The sequence below is a fragment of the Callospermophilus lateralis genome, chromosome 18 (genome assembly GCF_048772815.1).
Source record: "Callospermophilus lateralis isolate mCalLat2 chromosome 18, mCalLat2.hap1, whole genome shotgun sequence".
Lineage (NCBI taxonomy): Eukaryota > Metazoa > Chordata > Mammalia > Rodentia > Sciuridae > Callospermophilus > Callospermophilus lateralis.
In genome coordinates this window covers 5,141,547-5,161,501 of record NC_135322.1, presented here as the reverse complement: position 1 = coordinate 5,161,501, position 19,955 = coordinate 5,141,547, and the positions used below count along the sequence as shown (strand labels likewise).

General features: G+C 42.7%; 1 protein-coding gene across 1 annotated transcript; it reads left to right on the top strand.

The window, feature by feature from the left end:
- The first annotated feature begins 1,195 nt into the window (after nucleotides 1-1,195).
- Nucleotides 1,196-18,508, top strand: Znf613 (zinc finger protein 613). The gene is given in 7 exon segments (XM_076838615.2): nucleotides 1,196-2,067; nucleotides 5,686-5,818; nucleotides 7,576-7,778; nucleotides 10,035-10,161; nucleotides 10,431-10,523; nucleotides 15,094-16,681; nucleotides 16,683-18,508. Coding segments are annotated over 5 exon segments (1,926 nt in total). The 5' UTR covers nucleotides 1,196-2,067; nucleotides 5,686-5,818; nucleotides 7,576-7,763; the 3' UTR covers nucleotides 16,786-18,508.
- The last annotated feature ends 1,447 nt before the right edge of the window (nucleotides 18,509-19,955 follow it).

The window sequence follows — 19,955 nt, the reverse complement described above, 5'->3', positions numbered from 1 at the left end:
TACTAGGTATTCAAGTATAGGTAGGGGAAAAAAGGCAAATATATGAAACTTTAAAAAGGTGTTATTCAGCCCTAGAATCAGCCAAGGCCTCTAGCCCCATGATTAAGCAAGACACTTTCCTTTGCTGTACACACTTGAGCAATTTTATTGTCTACAGGACAGCTGTGTGAGATAGATTTGAAAACTTCAACTGAATATTTTCCTGCCCCATGTATACAGAGCATCATCTATACAGTGAACTGTGTGTGTGAAAGCAAATATACTTATTTATAAATGGTTAACAATAAATGGGGAAAAGGTGTTATTCAGGTACAGTAGTGCACACCTGCAATTCCAGCTACTTGAATGCTATCTCGGTTATATACCCAATTTTCACATGCATGGATAATGTTTCCTGCGTTGTTACATTTTAGAATATGTATCTATCCCTATTCCAAAATCACACTTTAACTTTCTGGTGAATCTTGCTTTCTACCAAGTACAGAAAAATTCTTATCATATTTCTCTGTTAGAATTGTTAAAATATTCTTGGCTGTTTGTCACCTTTGAAAATTTTAGAACTGCTCTAAGATTATAAAAAATCCTGTTGAGATGTTTTTGGGTTACATATCAATAGAAAAGTCTTCAAGATTCTACAGACCATACCAAGGAGGTCGTACAGTCATTTGTTTTTTTAAGGCCCTAAAGAGTTGGAAAACAGTTTAAAGGGTTTCCAGATTGCATAAGCATTTGACTCTGGGGACAAAACTGAAGATTTACTTCTCACTCTAAACCCCTGTGCATGGGAGTGGGCTGTGTGGGAGTCCTCACTTGGGCAGGACCCAGGGGAAGGAAGTAATCCCTTCCTGGAATATTACTGGTGACCAGGGGAGATGGAACTAAAACACAGAAAAATACACACTAGTTCCTCGGGCTTCTATTGAGAACTGATGGGCTTTACTCTGGCTTCTTCGGCTACAGGAGATCACATTGAGTTATGTAATGTCAAATGTGTGGAGAAAGGCATTCCTTCCACACATCGGTAAGAAGAGCATCTGCCCCAGGTGACGTTGGCTCCTCCTGGACCGGGAACCGCCGCCCCGGGCAGAGGCCCCGCCCTCTCGTGCCATCCCCTCTCCCCATTGGCTCGCTACTTTTCCGCCTTTCCGGAACGGGAACCGCGCCCCGCCCTCAAAGGGAAAGGGTGCTCCTCTTGAGCGCTAATTTTCACTTCCGTTTGTTTTCGAGGCCGAGATCTTCGTACCGCCGTTGCCTCTTCAGACCTTCTTCTGCCTTCAAAACTGTGTTCCTGCCCTTCCCACGCAGCCAGAATCGTTCTTCGGTGTTCACCTGCTGGTCAGCTTGCTCTTTTTCCTCGCGGAGGAAGCCTTTTCATCTGTACGGACACCTAACTAGGAAGATGGCCGCGCCCACTGTTCCGTTTCCAGCGATCTCCCTGTGTAGAGTCTGGTGTTCTGGAGGTGGCCGTAGCTTACTATGTGTGTGCCTAGTGTAAACGCGAGCATTTGAAAGCCAAAGGAATCTGGCCGGGACGAGGTCGAAGGTGCCAAGAAATGGGAGTCCTTCAACAGATCCGAACTGTGCCAGCTAACTGGGCAAAACGGCCGCGATACCGCCTGTATATCCAATACTGCAAGATGGCCGGCCCCGGCATCCGCGGCGGTGTGAGCGCCAACCTATTTCCGCCCCTACAGACGAGCCGGAAGTCCTGGTGTCGGCGCTGGGCAAAACATCCTTAAACCTTGCCTCGCAGGCCGCCGTAGGCCGGGCGCGGAGGCGTCCTGGTTTGGGAAAATTGGCGGAAGTGCAACTTCGCGGAGGTCCGCTGGATTCCGGGGAGACTCCGGCGAGTCCGGTTCTTCTGTAGAACAGGGTTCCCGGGCGCATTGTCCCTAGGTGTCGTGTAGGCGGCGCTGTTAGGGAGGGCAGTCCTGGAAACTTGCGACGAACGCGTTTGAGTCGGTCCTGAGGGAGCCGGCGGTGAGCGAGTGGGTCTGCCCTGGCTGGATGTCTGCAGCTCGCCGCGGAGCGCGGTGACAGAAGTGGGGCCGCGAGAGGTTGGTCCAGGTGGGTCCGTGTCGGGACTAACCCGGGGTTTCACCGAGGGGACAGGGTCCCCGGGCTGTCTCGGGGTGCAGACGCCGCGTCCCCTCCCAGGCCCGAGCCCCAGCGCAGGGCTGCAGTTCCCCGGCTTCGCGCATCTCGCTTCTGCTGGTCCCGGAGCCGGAGAGCGACGGGGGGATCGGGGCGAACCCGAGCTGAAGGAGTCGCCCACCCCGGAGCGCGCCCCCAGGGTGGCGTTGGTGGCATTGGTGACACGTATTTCACATCCAGACTTCATTTTCTATGTTTGGTTTTTACGATTAGGACAAACTGCTGCAATGTTGGTTGAATCTTTTTTTCTTCATACGCACACACTACGGGGATTGAACCCGGGGCCGCCTAACCCCCGAGCCCCATCCGCCCTTTTAAATTAATTAATTAATTATTGAAGCTGTCTCCTTAAATTGCTCAGGGCCTCGCGAGATTGTTGAGACTGGCCCTGAACTTGCAATTCTCCTGCCTCAGCCTCCCCAGCCACTGTGCCCGATGGTATGATTTTTCTTATCATTGATTTCATTTCATGAACATTCATATAATAAGCATAAGTTTTTTCTTTAAAAATAGCTTTTATAATTGTTTTTTGAATAAAAGTAGTTTACAAAAGTTCAGTGATAGATCCAGACTTGGTGATACACACCTGTCGTCCAGCTGCTCAGGAGGCTGAAGGGGGCGTATTGCTTCTGCCCTCCAGTTTGAGACAACCTGGGCAAAATGATGAGCACTGTCTCAAAAAATAAAAGAGAATTTTGTGATAGTATACACCAAGAGGCAAACCTGTGCCGTTGTGACTGGATGCACTAAGTATATGCATATGCTTAGATAGAATACTAATAGTTTGAAAGTTCAGTTATCACTTTCAAGGTGTGGTAATGAGACTGATGCCGTGGCACATGCCTGTAATCCCAGCTCCTCCCAGCTATTGTGGAGCCTGGGGTAAAAGGATGACAAGTTCAAGACCAGCCTGGGCAACTTAGTGAGATCCTATCTCAAATAAAATAAATAAATAAATTTAAAAAAAGGGCTGGGGATGTAGCTCAGTGGTAGAACACTTGCCTAGGGTGTGAGAGGTTCTGGGTTTAGACCCTTATATCATGTGGGAAAAAAATGAAAACAGGTTTTGATTCTGTGTTAACCCAAGCGTGTTGCTCCCTCTGATCTTTTTTATTTTTCTCAATTGTAAATGATATTTTTTTGACCTTTTTGATGTCTTTTAGTTTACTATTACACAGAAGAACAGTTAGGTAACTGGAAACAAACAAAAAAAATTTTTAAACTAACTTAATTCTTCTTAGTATAAGCTTTGCCAGCTCCTAACACCTGAAAAATTTCAAATATAAAAATTTCATCTAGATTTTGTTTTCTTGCTTTCTTTATCATGTATCTATCTATGTATTGCCCTTTCTCCTCATTAACACATCTTTTTAAATATTGGGGGGCAGGGGACACATTTCAAAGTAAGTTGCTGACATTCATACTTTTCTCTATAAATATTTCAGTGGGTGTACAGTGATTAAGTTGTACTGGTAGCCTTTTTCTAATATCAGCTTTACTATTCACATACTTAATTCACCCACTTAAAATGTGAAATTGAGTGGTGTTTCCTATATGCAATCATCACCAAGTCTATTTTAGAACTTTTTTTTTTTTTTTTTCAGTGCTGGTAATTTACCTAGGGCCTTGTGCATGCTAGGTAAGCACTCTACCACTGTACTACTATTTCAGTCCCAACTTTAGAACATTTTTATCACCTCGAAAACAAACCGTAAAACTTTTTGCTACAACTCCCTACACCTCTTATTCCCCTATTCCTGCACCCCCACCCCACCTTTAAGCACCTACTAATCTACTTCTTGTCTCTATGTATTTACCTATTCTGGATATTTCATTTGAATGAAATCATACATTATGTGGTCTTTTGTGACTGGCTTTTAAATATAACATACCGCTTTTAAGATTCATCCATGATGTAGCATACTGTTGTACTTCATCTGTTTTTATGCCTGAATAATATTCTCTCATATAGATATGATACATCTTGTTTAATTCTTCCCCAACTGGTGGACGTTTTTTTTTGTCTCCTCTGTTCTCTTATAAATGATGCTTTTATAAACATTTGTGGGCAAACTTGTGCGTGAATATGTGTTTATTTCCCTTGTATGTAAACCTAGGAATAGAATTGTAGGTTACATAGTGAATATGTTTAAGCAGTTGAGGAACTACTAGGCAGTTTTCCAAAATGGCTGCTGCACCATTTACTATTCCCACCAGCAGTATATGAGGGTTCCTGTACCTTCATACTCACCAACAGGTTATTTTCAGGTTATAATTAGGGTCATTCTGGTGGTGTGATGTGGTATCTCATGATTTTCTCTGAAAGACATCATGCTGTTGAGCAACTTTTCATGTGTTTATGCTGTACATTTTTCACTACATGTAGACTCCTGGGGTTTTTAAAGTTGTTTTATTTGTAAGCTGGGGATCAAACCCAGAACCTTATGCATGTGAAACAGGTGCTCTTCCAATGAGCTACACCCTCAGCCCGAGGTTGTTAGTATTTTTAACAGCTGCTTAGTGTTTCATTGGATATATATCTTTACTCATTCAACCGCTTCTCTTTTAATAGACCTAAGTAATTTGGGTGTGTGGTACTGGGGATTGAACTCAGTGGTGTTCTACTGAGTCCATCCCTTTTTATTTATTTGTATATTTTTATGCTTGAGATAGGGTCTTGCTTGGTTGCTCAGGCTATCCTTGAACTTGCAGTCCTCCTGTCTCAGTCTCCTGAGCAGCTGGGATTATAGGCATGTGACTTGAAAGTATTCAATACAGATTGTTAAGCTGTTCCCCAAATTGTTTCATCCTTTAATACTGACAAAGAAATGTGCGTTTTGGAATATTATCATTTTTTTTAGATACAAACTCTGTAATCTTCCATCTGACTGAAAACTTGTATTGATATATGTTCAGTTAAATTTGTGAAACTCTGATTCTTGCTTATCATATTGAGCAATGTCTTATAATTTGCTTCCTTTTAAAAATATTGATTATTATTAGTAGAATCTTTACATAATTAACTAGATAGTATTTCCAAAATAGCTCTAGATAAAAATGGTGATACTGCTCCTCCTTCCCTTGCTCTTGGCTTTAGAGAAAGTACTTATATTGTTTCACTGGGTATATGTAGGATGTGTTGGAAAATTTCTGTTGTTGTTGAGGCAAAATTCACTAGGTATATCTTATTTTGAGAAAGTGTTTTAAATTTTGTTTTTACTTGAGTTTCTGAAGTTTCTGTGGAGGAATAGGCCTACTCTGCCATTTTTTCTTAGTGATGTATGTGATTATTTGTTGTTGTGGTGGTGGTGTTTTTTTAAAATTTTATTTTTTAAACAATCTTCTGCAAGTACGCCTTCAGTGATACCTCTAGTCTGTGTCTCCTCCCTCCTCAAAGGTGGCTGCTCTTTTGGACTTGTTGTACATCATGCATGTTTTACTAAATGTGTATGTGTCTGTAAGTGATAGTTTTGTTTTACATATAATAAAGTCTTTCTGTTGATTTTCCTGTGTTGTTTGTTTTTCACATAGTGGTGTCTACAGCCTGTTTGGGAGTGATGCTCTGGAGCTTGTGGAGGTCTTCTGAGTAGCTCTACGTGTATACATACACCTGCACTTTCAAGAACAATACTCACCATTCAGTGAAATGATCCAGCCTCTAGAGGTAACAGAAATGATTATATTCCACAGAAAGGTTTTAAAGATTGAAAATGAGGTGGAATCTTCTTTGATAAAGGCTGTGGAGACGTGAGAAAGGAAGCCTTACCATGTAAAGTGCATACCTGGGTGCCTCTGAAGTATTGTACCCACTACCTCCTACTCAGGACTACATTATTGGGCTCTACACATTTCCGTTGGTAGTGTTCCAATAAGGCAAGTCTGGAAGTTCTGCTGCCTTGTTGGTGGACTTTTGGCACTAATATGGGAGAGGAGAATGTACAGTCATGGGTTGGAGGATGTGTAAGCACAGGCCTTGTGGGTTTGGAGGATTCAGGAGAGCCACAGGGAACTTGTCATCATGTTTTTAGCCAGTGGGGTAGAAGGGGAACTCAAGGTGACTCCCTCAAGTTAATGCTTTCGTGATGTGAGCTTCTCACTGGAACTCCACAATTTGGCCCTTAGAAATCCTCAAGGCTGATGATTCCCTGCTGCTATCAGGACAGGTGTGCGACATGAACTTTCCCTTTTTGTGGAAGAAGGTAGTTGCATGTGTCACTCTTAAGAGAGCTGATTCTGGAAGTTGAAATCATATGTCTGTCTGTGTGGCAACTCACCATGTGACCTTGTGCAGTTCAAACTCCCTAAGGTAGTAGAAAAGAGAAAAGTCTTAGGAGGGTATGTGGCCAAGGGAATACAGTGGCAACTAAAGCCATGTTCTTAGAGATGGGCAGCTGAGTGCGAATTCTAGCTTTGCCACTTGGCATGTTTTCAGGGGGAAGATGGTCAGGGTCTCACTGGAGGGTTCTTCTTCCCAGAGGAATCCAAACCACCCTAAATAGCCACCCTAAGTCTTAATATCTCAAATAATTAGACCATTTTAAATCTTAATATCTCTAGTAATTAACAAATAATAAAACAAACACTCAGAAATATGTTACAAAAGAGAAGCCCCTGACAGATCTAGTCCACATGAGTTCTTAAACTAGACAAAGACAAAATGGCTCAAAGTGGTTTATGTAAGGCGGGGGTCTATCATAGGCAGGGTTGAGGTTTCAAGGGCAGAGTCTTGTTTTGTGATGTCTTGCAGTCAGGTTGATTTGACATCTTGGCAGGTCACATCTATCTCTTAGGGGATCTTAGGTGGAACTTAAGGGGGAAGTTCACCTGCATCAGGTGGTCAGTCTCTGTGGGGAGTGCCCCAGGGAGTTCCCAGTGCCAGACTGATCCCCTCAGGAGCTACTGTGTGCAACATAGTCCACACACAGCCCACAGATGGCTCATGACAGTATGGTTTTAGGAAAGACAGTCAACCCGTAACCCTTTGGTCATTGCTGGAATTGGCAATAATGATTTGTAGCTTAAATGTAATAAAGTGGTTAGTGATAAATAATTAAGATAATGGCTATGTTTTACTTACTACATTTGTCTTTAAACGGAGTGTGCATACACACAAGGTGTCTGTAGACTTTTACACAGGTACATGAGTGCACATGTTTTTAAAGCAATAAATGTCCAGATCTTCACCTTCTGTATGTCTTCTTTCTAAAAACAGACCTGAGCAGTCTTTTGGTATTTTGCTGGTTCGCCTTTCCCACTTTACCATTCAGTCATCCCACTTTTGTTTCATAGGAGAAAGACACATTGCCCGTACATTTAAAATAGTGTTATTCCCCTCAGGTTCTGGGACCCCAATAAAGGCTAGAGGTGGGCATGAAATGCATATGTGAGGGGATGTATGCTCAAACTGTGTTCACTCCTCAGCACACAGATAGCTCCTGGAGCAAGACACATCACGGGAAGTGAGGACATTCCTGGACCTGGTACCACCATTTGTGGAGACACCATTGACTGGAGACTTAAGATTTCTAACCAGAAATTTTGGAGCAGTTCAAGAAGGAACTGAAGGCACAGTCTCCAGGTTATTGGCCATCTTCCAATAGCAGAAGAACATGATCAATCCCCAGGTGACTTTGGGTTTGCTTTATTTTTCTCTTCATTCCATGATTCATTTCTGGAGGACTTTAGACCTAGGATCATTTGTGGTTCATACTGTGGTCTCTAAAAAGATATATGGTCTTTGTCCCCAGGTCCTGGTGTTCAGCTCTGAAAAGCCTTGGAACTTTCTGAGTGGGATAAGGATGATAGAACCCTTTTTTGTTCTAGTAAAGTGACTTTTAATGGAACCTAGCTTCAGGATGGAGGCTGGTCACCAGAAAGACTGAAACTTGTTCAGAAGCTTGGAACTTTGAGCTTTCCTTACCCCCATTCTCTAGGGAGAGGAGTGGGGCTGGAGATTGAGTCCAGTCCCCCATGGCCAGTGATATGATCAATCATGCCCATATAATTAAACCTGCATAAAAACCTCTGAACGACAGTATTAGAGTTGGGTTGTGAACATATTGTGGTGCACCCAGGGAAGACTTAGACGTCCCCAGTTCCCATGTCACATGCCTTACCCTGTGCATCTCTCCCATCTGGTTGCTCCTTGGTTATACCCTTTATAATAAACTGGTAGTAGTAAGTTGCTTTCCTCAGTTCTGAGTTGTCGTAGAACGTCATTGAACCTGTGTGTGGGTTGTGGGAACCCCCAGCTTAATAGCCAAGTCAGACAGAAGTGTGGATAACTGTGGATAACCTGGGGACTCCGTGCTTGCGACTGTGGGACTCAGCCCTTAAATGGTGGGCCTTCACTAACTCAAGAAGTTGGTGTCAGAATTGAATTAAATTGTTGGATATTCAATGGTTCTGATACTTTGTGTCAGAAGTGTTTTGAATAAAAACAGTACAGTAGAATTCATATTGAATGACTAATACTAAAGCATAGTTTGTGACTGGAGGATACTGTTACTTACATGAGCTATTACCTTCTGTTGAATGTCCGACAGTCATCACAACCAGAGAGAGACACCTCATGGTCATGTGCACTGACTGAGGAGAAAGCAGACTAGTTTGTGGAAGGTGTCACTATTTCATAGCACCTAGGCCTTCCAGAAGTAATGTGAAAATTTTTTTTCCCCCTGATAGTGCTGGAAATCAAACTCGGGGCCTGTGGGTTGGTGTGCACGCTCTCTACTGAGCCACACCACTGCCTTATAGAGGATGTCCTTAACTGCAGCTTTCTCATAAATGTCAAGCACAGTTCTTAAAGTATCCTTTAGGTCGAGGCCAAGAGAAGTCAGGACACAGTTGTTCATGCAGCCCATAGCAAGATGACCCATGGGCCCAGCCTTAATGGATATTAGGGTCAATCTAGGAATAAAATGTAAATGACTAGGAAAATGGAAAGATTGTTTGGCTTTTTTCTGTATGAACTGGTGGCTAAACTGGTGTTTGAGTGCATCTTTGACAGTAGGGAGTTGAAGGTATTGTTGTCTTAAAACTTCCCCCTAGCCAAGACAGTGCATACTTCTTTTCATTTAAAGTCAGTCCTTACCTATTGCTTCCTTTATTATATTATTTAAAAAGTTAATTATACAATTGTGCATGAGTATACCAAAAGATTAAAAAACAGTTTCTCCAATCATTAGATTATATACAGTTAAAGGGAAAAAAAAAAAGGATTTCTTTTCACACCTTCTTTCCTAATCCCCTCGTGCAGATTTAACAAGTGGGTATTGGAGTGTACTGCCTGTACGCATGTGTGCCTCTATAGGTGTGCATACATAGGTGTGTGGGGGGTGGGAATATCCTGGGGATTGAACCCAGGAACATTCTCCCTCTGAGCTAGCCCTTTTTATTTTATTTTGAGACAGGGTTATCCTTAAGTTTCCCATGTTGCCTGAGCCTCCTTAGTAGCTGGCATAAGCATATACCACTTGGCCCTGCACAATATATTGTTTTTAAAAAATTACAGGAATGGATGAACTCTAGATAGGGCAGAGGGATTGGAGGGGAAGGGAGGGGGCATGGGCTTATTAATGATGGTGGAATGTGATGATCATTATTTTCCAAAGTACAGGTGTGAAGACAGGAATTGATGTAAATATACTGTGTATACAACCAGAGATATGAAAAATTGTGCTCTATATGTGTAATAAGAATTGTAATGCATTCCACTGTCATATAAATAAAAAATAAATACTCTATTAAAAACAATCACAACACCTAGGTATATAGATACAAGTTAAATGGTGAAAATGAGCAGCATAATATCCTTCACATTTCCTCTGTATCTATGAAAAAGAAAGACTTCATATTAAGTAGGATTTTTTCCCCCCCAGGAGTTGCTGACACTGGAGGATGTGGCCGTGAAGTTCACCTGGGAGGAGTGGCACCTCCTGGGCCCTACTCAGAAGGACCTGTACCGGGACGTGATGTTGGAGAACTTCAGGAACCTGGTGTCCGTGGGTGAGGATGGCTGCCCAGTGCAGCTCAGAGGGTGCCAGTCTGTGGCCTTTTCTTTCTCAGTGTCTGAAAGCCTAGGAGGTCCTGTGGTGTCTCAAGGGTGGCCTCTCAGTCCCTCTCAGGCCCCAGATAAGAGGGTGTATTATGCTCCCTTCTGAGAGCAAAGCCTTTGCTTTGCAGATGTAAACTACGGAGTTCCTAAAATAGAACATTGTTGTTGACAGATCACAGCCCAGTTTGATGAACCTAAGACTGTCATTTCCCATGAACAGGGTGTCAAGCCAGCAAGCCCGATGCCCTCTCCAAGTTATTACGAGGAGAACCGTGGACAGTGGAAGATGAAATCCATGGTCAGATTTGTTCAGGTGAGTGAGTGAAACCTGCAAGGAGGGTGGACCAGGAAGTCCTAGTCTACTTGTCAGAGGAGTCGCAGATGTGAGAGGGCCTGAGGATGTGTAAACAGCCTTCACAAACCCTGCTCCCCACACGGAGCCATTTCTTTCAAAGCTCCTCTTTGTCTCTTCTTGGATTTGATCACTGTTTCTCCCTAGTCTTGTTTTTAGGATTCTCAGCTCTTGCCATTCTTTCCCCACCAGCATACCACTACCTGTTTCTTCTATCTCTGTTACTTTGAAATCCTACCTTCCACGCCTTTCTCAAGGAGAGGTCTTTGGTTTCAAAGCTGTCCTCCTAGAGCCCTTTTGCCCCTGTGGAGGAAGTTGCTTTCCCTTCCTAGTATCCACCCCATCTGGGGTTCTGTGTCCCCTGGTAACCTGGTCTGTCCCTCTGCACCTGTCTGCCTCTTAAGCTTCTCTTTGCCCATTCTGAGGTCCAGCAAAGGTTTTGTTTCCCACATTTCACTCTGTTCTTGACCCTGTAAAAGTTTCCATCATTCCATTGACTTCTGTTTTCTGTGGAGATTGCCATGTTAGTATGTCCCTCTGTTCTTCTAAGCTAAGTGCTGATACTGTGTATTTACCATTCCACTGCAGCTCCTTGAGTCTGTGCTGGCCACTGTGGAGGGGCCTTGAAACTCTCCTACCTCTTCGGCTCTCTTTTATTTTTCCCGAGTCCAAACCTCATCATTGAGCCTTATGGCTGCTGTGCTTTAATTTCCTTGTGCAGTTGTTAATTCTGCATTCTGCTCATTGTTTGGGATTTTTCCCTGAAAGCTTTCCTTTTCTTACCATTTATCCAATGGAATTAAGTCCCAGGTAATCATCGTGGTCATTCACATGAGATGGAAATTTCTCTTCTCTCAAATGATGTTCTCGATGGATCTCCATGATTGGTATCATCTTGCTTATAAAACTTTTTTCTTCTTTCTTCTCCTAAACTCAAGGTCATCTACCTTTAAAATAATTTCCCCAAAGTGCTTTATACATATAAATCTTTATTTCATTGCTTTAAATACTTTTTGATTACTTTAAGTAGTTTTTTTAAGCATTCTTTTTATTTAATCTTTTATGTATTTATTTTTATGTAGTACTGAGTATCAAACCCAGTGCCTCACACATGCTAGGCAAGCACTCTACCACTGAGCCACAACCCCAGCCTTCACATTAATAGTTTTGATAGTTTATTACATATTGATCTTGATAGCTGTAAACAACAATAACAACAAGAATTTTTCTTGGGATTAGATTCTGAAAGGAGGCAAAGTTAATAAAAAAATACCTTGTGGGCTGGGATTGTGGCTCAGTGGCAGAGCGCTTGCCCAGCATATGTAAGGTCCTGGGATCTATCCTCAGCACCGCATAAAAATAAATATATAAAGAAAGGTATTGTTTTCATCTACAACTAAAAAAATAGTAAATAAAAAAATACCTAGTTATGAAAATTGCTGGGAAGAATAGTAAAATACCATAATAGAATAGTGTGTGAGGCGGACTAGAGCTGCTCTTTAGGATAGGAAGGGCCCTTGAGTGGATCATTTAGGTGAATTACCTTTCACATAGACATGGTCACAAGTTCAGGGGCCCAGGGTAGGTGTATGTTTGAGAAATTAGTTCTTCTTTGGACTTTCTAATTAGAGTGCTTGTAGTACTCTCTGGTTGGATGTCCCAAGTCACGAGAGATTAGGTGAGAGAAATATGGCGTGAGTAATGTCTTCTGTAAAGGGAGTACAGATGAAGAACTTGGACAACTCACAATCAGAAAGATGAGTTTTTATTAACTGAATGGTTTCCTATGGTGTGTATCTTTATTCTTTCTGTCTGTTTTTCATAGTACTGGAGATTGAACTGCCTGAGCTACATCTACAACCCTTTTAATTTTATTTTGGGATGGGGTCTTGCCAAGTTTCCCAGGCTGGTCTTAAACTTGTGATGCTCTTGCCTTATCTTCCCATTCTGAGTCTTTTTGGTAGATTTGGGGTGATAGTCTTGGCTTGTGTATATATGGTGCTGTAAGTTGGCTCTCTTGAGCCTAGTTGTTAAATCACAGCCCTACTGTGTGCTAGAAGAGATGGAAGTTACTGAGAAATAACAGTGCGTTCCAGGAATCAGATTTTAATAGAGGAGAGACCTAGTTGTAATAAATACATAGAAGTTCAGCATTTGAACTGGAGGCATCTTCTCCTGCAGTACTGTGTGAAATTAACTCTCAAAATAAGCAATAAAGATAGGGAATGCCATGTACAACCAGAGAAATGAAAAGTTGTGATCTGTTTGTGTAAAAAATAAAATAAAATTTATTTTTTTAAAAAAAAGATAGGGAATGCTTTAGAAATTTAGGGAAGACATCTTGTGTTCACCTAGAATGGGGAATGAGAGCATGATATGTAGGAGATGTATCTAGGGTTTGAATAAAGGATATGATGAAGGGCAAGGAGTGAAGGTCAGTAGATATGTCAATTAGGTGGATCCTGGCGATCATTTTACACCATGTATGTGCATCCAAACATCAGATTGTGTGCCTTGTATATATACAATTTTTCTATGTCACTGGTATTTTACTGACACTATTAAAATTTAAAAGAATGAAGGTGTGAAATTGGAAATGTACAGTGCCTTGTGAGGAACTGTTAAAGATTGGCCTGAACCGGCCCCATGAAGGTCAGAAGGTGTTTGTAGGGGAGTTAAGTGAGTGTGAACCTGGGTATAAGTTAGTTTCAGATTTATAGCCTTCCTTTTTTTGGTGCTGAGGATTGAACTTAGGGCCTCATGCACGCTAAGCATGCGCTCTACCACTGAGCTACACCCCTAGTCCTGGAGTCTTACTTTTAAACTGGGTGGCAGGAGTGTAACAATAAAGTATATCCAGTATTTCCTAGAAAAAATAGAAGGCAAAACTGACAGAAGCCTTGGTTTGGGGTCCCAGCTGTGATCCTTTAGGACCCCTTCAATTATGGCCACTAAGCCATTTACATAGAAGTTTGAAAGGCAGTGCTGAGAGTGCCAGGAAGGGGGTTTGGGCTGGCCATGGCGGCAGCTCAAGAGGCTGAGGTGGGGAGACTGCAAGTTGAAGGGAATCTCAGCAACTTAGCAAAACCCTGTCTTTAAATCAAAAATTAAAAAGACTGGGGATTTAGAGTACCTTGGGTTCAATCCCCAGTAACCCCCACCCCCCCAAAAAAAGAAATATGAGTTTGGGGATCATTACATCAGAGACATGAAGTAAGAACAGTTTGATTCCATCAGTACAAGCATAGAGTGTGATCAGAAAAGGTGACCATTCCCTGCCTAGTTCAGCAGCATGTCACTTGACCATGTGATCCGAGTTCCATGGGCATAAGAGATTGTGTCACAGCCGTCTAAAAAGCTGACATGTTTACTGCAGAAGTTTGCTTTTAAATGTAAAATTGATGCTTTGGGAAATTTGGTTTGATGATAGTCTGTGAATGAAGTATTAGAAAAATAAAATGACTACCCAAGAGTCTTCCCAGTTTTCTAGAAGTTGAGTGTTGAGTTTATGATATTCTCACTTAGGTCTAACAGTTCCAGTATATCTCTACTTATTTTCCAGAAGAGTCAGTGTTTGGAACCTCTCAGTGAGCTTTCCAAAACCCAAACTCTAAATATTACAGCAATTGTAAACTTGGCCCTGTGCCTTCATCTTGTTTTCATCCACATGTTTTTTCCAAACCTGATCTCACCCAGTCCTCTTTCCTTAATATTTACATACTGATGATTCCCACATAATTTCCAACCATGACCTTTCTTGATTTATATATGCAATCAGATTTTTTTTTTCTGTATTTGACTATCTAAAACCTTCTCAAGGATGATGTGTTCCCTAAAGTGCACATTTGATTTCCCCCATATTCAAAACTCGGTGTTATTCCCCTTTTCATGAAAACAGTGCTACTCCAGTAGGAATAATCCTTAATTCCTTAAGTTTACTAATCTCCCATGTTGAAATCATGAGTGAGCCTTGTCTTTTCTTTCTGCAGATTGTATCTTTCTCCACTTCCATCTCCAATTTTTATAATTTGTACCTTCTTTCTATGTTTCATTGCTTCCTTGTTTAATTTTCCCTAACTAGAATTTATACTCAGAGAATATAAGGATTATATTACTGTGTCAACATCACTAGCACAATGCTTAACACACAGTCATAATTTAATGAGGATTTGTGGGTATGTGAATTTGCCCCTCATTAGTTTGATATTCCTCTAACTTCTGTGATCCAGTTCTCACAGTGGCTTAATTTTATTTTAGCTTGCCTTTTTGTCACATTCATTTTGAATGATGTAACCTTGCTTATTCTCTGACCATTTTTACCTTGTTTTGTTTAAACTGTTGTGTTTTATCCCTGTCCAAGTGACAATGAACATATCCACTTGGAGTTTCTTTAACTTTACATAATAATGCTGTCAACAAAGAACCAATCTATACAAAGCTGTTTGTGGAGTGGTTTTATTCTGTTCCATGCTCATAGAATGATTAATAAATCATTATATATCATAATAAATCATGTTCTGCTCTTCCCTAGAAATCAAGAAAGCTGATGATCATCTGCAGATACAGTTACGAAATCAAAGATGTCAGAAGAAAGTGGAACAGTGCCATAAATACAGTGCATCCAGAAACATCATCCATCATAGAACAAATAACTTTTCTTTAAGGCAAAACCATGATATATTTGACTTTCACAGGAAAAGATTAAAATCAAATTTAAGTTTAGTCAACCATAACAGAAGCTGTGAAGTAGAGAATTCTGTCAAGGCTAATGGAATTGGAAAATCATTCCTCCATGCCAGGCATGAACAATTTCCTATTGAAATTAAATTTCCTGAATATGGAAATTCTGTGAATACAAATTCACATCAGAGATCCCAAAAGGCAGAGAAGCCCCATGTATGCATCGAATGTGGGAAGGCCTTCCTCAAGAAGTCTCGTCTCATAGATCACCAGAGAGTGCATACAGGAGAGAAACCTCATGGGTGCAGTGTGTGTGGGAAAGCCTTCTCCAGAAAGTCCCAGCTCACTGAACATCAGAAAACTCACAGAGGAGAGAGGCGGTATGAATGCACCGAGTGTGACAAAGCATTCCGCTGGAAATTACAGTTTATTGCACATCACAAAATTCACACAGGAGAGAAACCCTATGTATGTAGTGACTGTGGAAAAGGCTTCATCAAGAAGTCTCGTCTCATTAATCATCAGCGAGTTCATACAGGAGAAAAACCTCATGCATGTAGCCTGTGTGAGAAGGCATTCTCCAGAAAGTTCAGACTCATTGAACATCAGAGAACTCACACAGGAGAGAAGCCCTACGAATGTACTGAGTGTGACAAAGCTTTCCGCTGGAAATCACAACTCAACGCACATCTGAAAACCCATACAGGAGAGAAATCCTATATATGCAGTGAATGTGGAAAAGGCTTCATTCAGAAAGGCAATCTCACTGTCCACCAGCGAACTCATACTGGAGAGAAGCCTTACACTTGCAATGAATGTGGAAGAGGCTTCATCCAGAAGGGCAATCTCCTTATACATCAGCGTATTCACACTGGAGAGAAACCCTATGTCTGCAATGACTGTGGGAAAGGCTTCAGCCAGAAAACATGCTTGATCTCACATCAGAGATTCCACACAGGAAAGACTCCCTTTGTATGTACCGACTGTGGGAAATCCTGCTCACACAAGTCTGGTCTCATTAATCATCAGAGAATCCACACAGGAGAGAAGCCTTACAGGTGTGGTGACTGTGGGAAAGCTTTCAGAAATAAGTCATGCCTCAATAGACACCGGAGGACTCATACGGGAGAGAGACCCTATGGGTGCTCTGACTGTGGGAAGGCATTCTCCCACCTGTCATGCCTTGTTTATCATAAGGGAATTCTGCATGCAAGAGAGAAACAGGTTGATTCAGTCAAGCTAGAAAATAGTTTCTCAAAGAATTGCAGCTCATCACATACAAATGATCCCATGCAGGAGGAGAGTCTTGTTAGCATGGGAACTATGCAGATTCCTTCTGTGGCAACTCAGACTTCATTGGGCAACAGTGAGTTCCAAGCAGATAGGAGCATAGCTATTGTGGGACAGCCAGATGTCAGACATTCACCCTCAGCAGAGACTAGACCTTGCACAGAAGAGAAATCTTATGAATGCAATGAATGTGATAGTGCTTTCAGTGACCAATTACATCACATTTTATGTCACAAAAATCACACAGGAGTAAATCATGATGCATTGAAGATAGAAAACCCTTGAGAAATATAGCTCATTATATAGCTGACAGTATGCTGGGGAGAAATAGTATGAATGCTTGCTGAATAAATGATTTATGGGAAGATAAACCTTATTATCAATGGTCACAGATTAGTGAGCTCAAAGCTGGTAGAAATATAATGACCATGGAGAAGTCCTTGCCCAAAAGAAAGATCTCTGTAGGTGTCATGCAAAGAAAAATGGTTGGAAGACCTTTGAAGGCAGTGAAGGTGGCAGGGTTGCTCATGGTACATTCTGTATCATGACCAGAGGAAAACAGAAATAAAAGTGAACACTTGAAACATCTTCAGTAAAATATCAGAGAATACTTGAAGCAAATAAGCCTGTGAAGATGAAGAATAGAGATTTGCATCACAAGTCTAATATTTTACAAGAGATAACACAGAGTGCATTTTAGGACAGTATGCCTTAAGTCAAACTGTCAGTGGCTCCGTCATTAAAAGGAGGTGATTTGTGTTAAAGTTATAATGCAACTTATCTCCCTTTTTACTGGCGCAAGTCTTCTTTTTCTACCCAGGATCATTATGATTACCTTTACACTTTTTTGGTTATAAAAGAAACAATGTATTTAAATACCACTAGGGGGAATGAAGTTCAAACCACATGACTAACCAGCCTTACTCTGAACCCAGGATGCAGTTATTATCCTAACCCTGTGGTTTGTGTTATTTTTGATAAACACACCACACATCAAAATGCTAACTATTTGCTTTTGCTGGTGCTGTTGCAGAAAGTAGGTGATGGCGGTGATGAAGGAAACAAAACCCCTGGCTATTTTTTGTTTGTACTGGGGCTCTATCACTGAGCCACATCCCTATCCCTTTTTGTTTTGAGAGGGGCTCTTGCTAAATTCACAAAGCTGGCCTTGAATCTGTAATCCTCCTGCCTCAGCCTTGGGTCATTGGGATTACAGCCAAGTGCCACCATGTCTGTCAACGCTTGCTGGTTTTAAATGAGCATTTCTTTTAAGGTGGGCCCTGTGCACATATCAGTGTTACCCTCCAGCATGTGTGGAGAGCGTTTGTAAACACTGGTTGAAAAGGGGTGGAGTTGTGGAGGACAGATGATTGATTTAGTTGTACTCACATGAAGCAAGGTATGAACACTTTTTAAAAATGTTCATATCTTTGTGTCTACATAGATTCCTTTATACTTTGTAGATAATTGTAAGTTACCCAGTACATAACAAAATAGAAATTAATTGTAGACTTGGGAGATGGATGAGGAGGCATGAATGACTTCATGGACTAATCAAAATGTTGTGGAAGGAAAGGGCCTAATAGAGAAATTCTAAGGATCATCATTTTCCCCACAAACTTAAAAAATAAAAATCTTAATAGTGACTTGCATCTGGCATAATGTAAAAGGAGCAGACCACAGAATCCTCAATGGGGCTGGGAGTGTAGCTCAGTGTTAGGGTATGTTTTGCATGCACAAGACCCCGAGTTCCATTCCAGCATCACCTTTCCTCAAGTCACAGAATGCACCCAGTTAAAGGATTAGAGGAACAAAATCACAAAACACAGGACAGCAGTGTGTGAGATGGGTCAAGGAGAAAGAGCCCTTTCATTGGTCCACAGGCCCCAACCTTCAGAGTTGCCATGATTGCAGAGATGCTGGCTCCTAAGTGACATGCTAAATGAGAGGTGATTTATTTTTGTTCCTTGCCAGTCTCTGGGGAATGGGGGCCCTTGACATCTCTCCCATGCTCAGTTCAATTTTGATCCAATAAAGACGATATCCAGGTTAGAAACAGTGAGTCCTTTTTGGTATAAAGTTGCCTCACAGTGGAATCCCTCACTGAGTTCTTGGGTCCATCGTTTACAAATAGTATGGGGGGGCACACTTATCAGGCACTACTGTAGACGCTAGTTAAGCTGGTGAGCAAAATGTGCAAAGCAGTGGCTGTCACTGCATTCAGGACAGGGGCTCAACAGTAAAGAGTAAGAAACGGATGCTCTGCCCACACTTGAGCGGCTCTGCTCACCGCTGTGAATCTGCCTGTCCAGCGCATTACTACCTGAACTGACAGCCAGAGTCTTGGGCTGCCCAGGCCTCCTTGAGAACCAGACGGTGAATTCACTTCAGAGGCTGGCATCCCAGGTAAATAAAATTTAATAAGAATTTCAGATTGTGTCTTTAGAAGGCAATGCCAACTTAAATCCTTTACAGCTTCACCCTGGCCATAGCTGGTATTAAGCATGCTGTTTCCCAAAGGAAAACAGCATTAGCTGTTTAATACTTTCGTGTGCTCCATTTACAATTTTTGTGTTTTTAGGGAAATAATCCAATTACATCTGAAACCTCTCTTCGGTTGTGCTTGGGCACTGGTCTTCACTGGCACTGGACTGCCCTAGATTTGACCTATGATTCTCTCCATTCCCTGACGGACACACAAACGCCAGCAGCTTTGGTCCACTCTGACCGCTGCCTCTGTGACTTCTGTCAGCCATCTCGCCTTTTGCAAACCTTGCTGGTCCTCCAGCGGCACTTCCAAGCTGGAGGCCCTCCTTAGTACCCTCGAGTCCTTTCCTAAAGGCCGGGAATCTCTCCCAGAAGACTCTTATTTGCTGAATGGAAAACCGTCACGTCCTCCGATGACTGCGTGCACAGTGCCGGCTCCTAACAGCCAAGTGTGCGTCGGGCGTGTGGCCCCAGGTCCTGACCTTCTCAGCGACACCTGCCGGTAGCGTCTGGGCGCAGGCGGCCCTGTGCACACCGGCTGAAGCGACAGGGACGCGGGTCCAGTCGGCCCGGTCGTGGCTTGGGAGCGGAGGGCCGTGGACGTGGCGGCGAGGGCGCGTCAGGGGAGTCTGGGTTGGTGCTGGGCCTGGTGGTCACTGGATAGGGGTCCCGGGGAGGTTAAGGAACAAGAGACCCGCGGTCGGGGGCTCTGGTGGTCGAGGCTCGGTGCACTGCACGCGGGGCTGCGGGCATGGAGGGAGGCAGTGACACGCGGGGGGGGGGGTTCCCTGGGTCTCCGTGCGGTGCCTGTGCTCCCCTGCAGCGGGACCCCGAGGCCCGGGCTCCTGGAGAGGGTGGGTTGAGGCTCGCACGTTGGATGCTGGTCATCTTATGTCTGAGGCCACGTTTATCTGGCTGCTCCAAATTCGGTTCGGT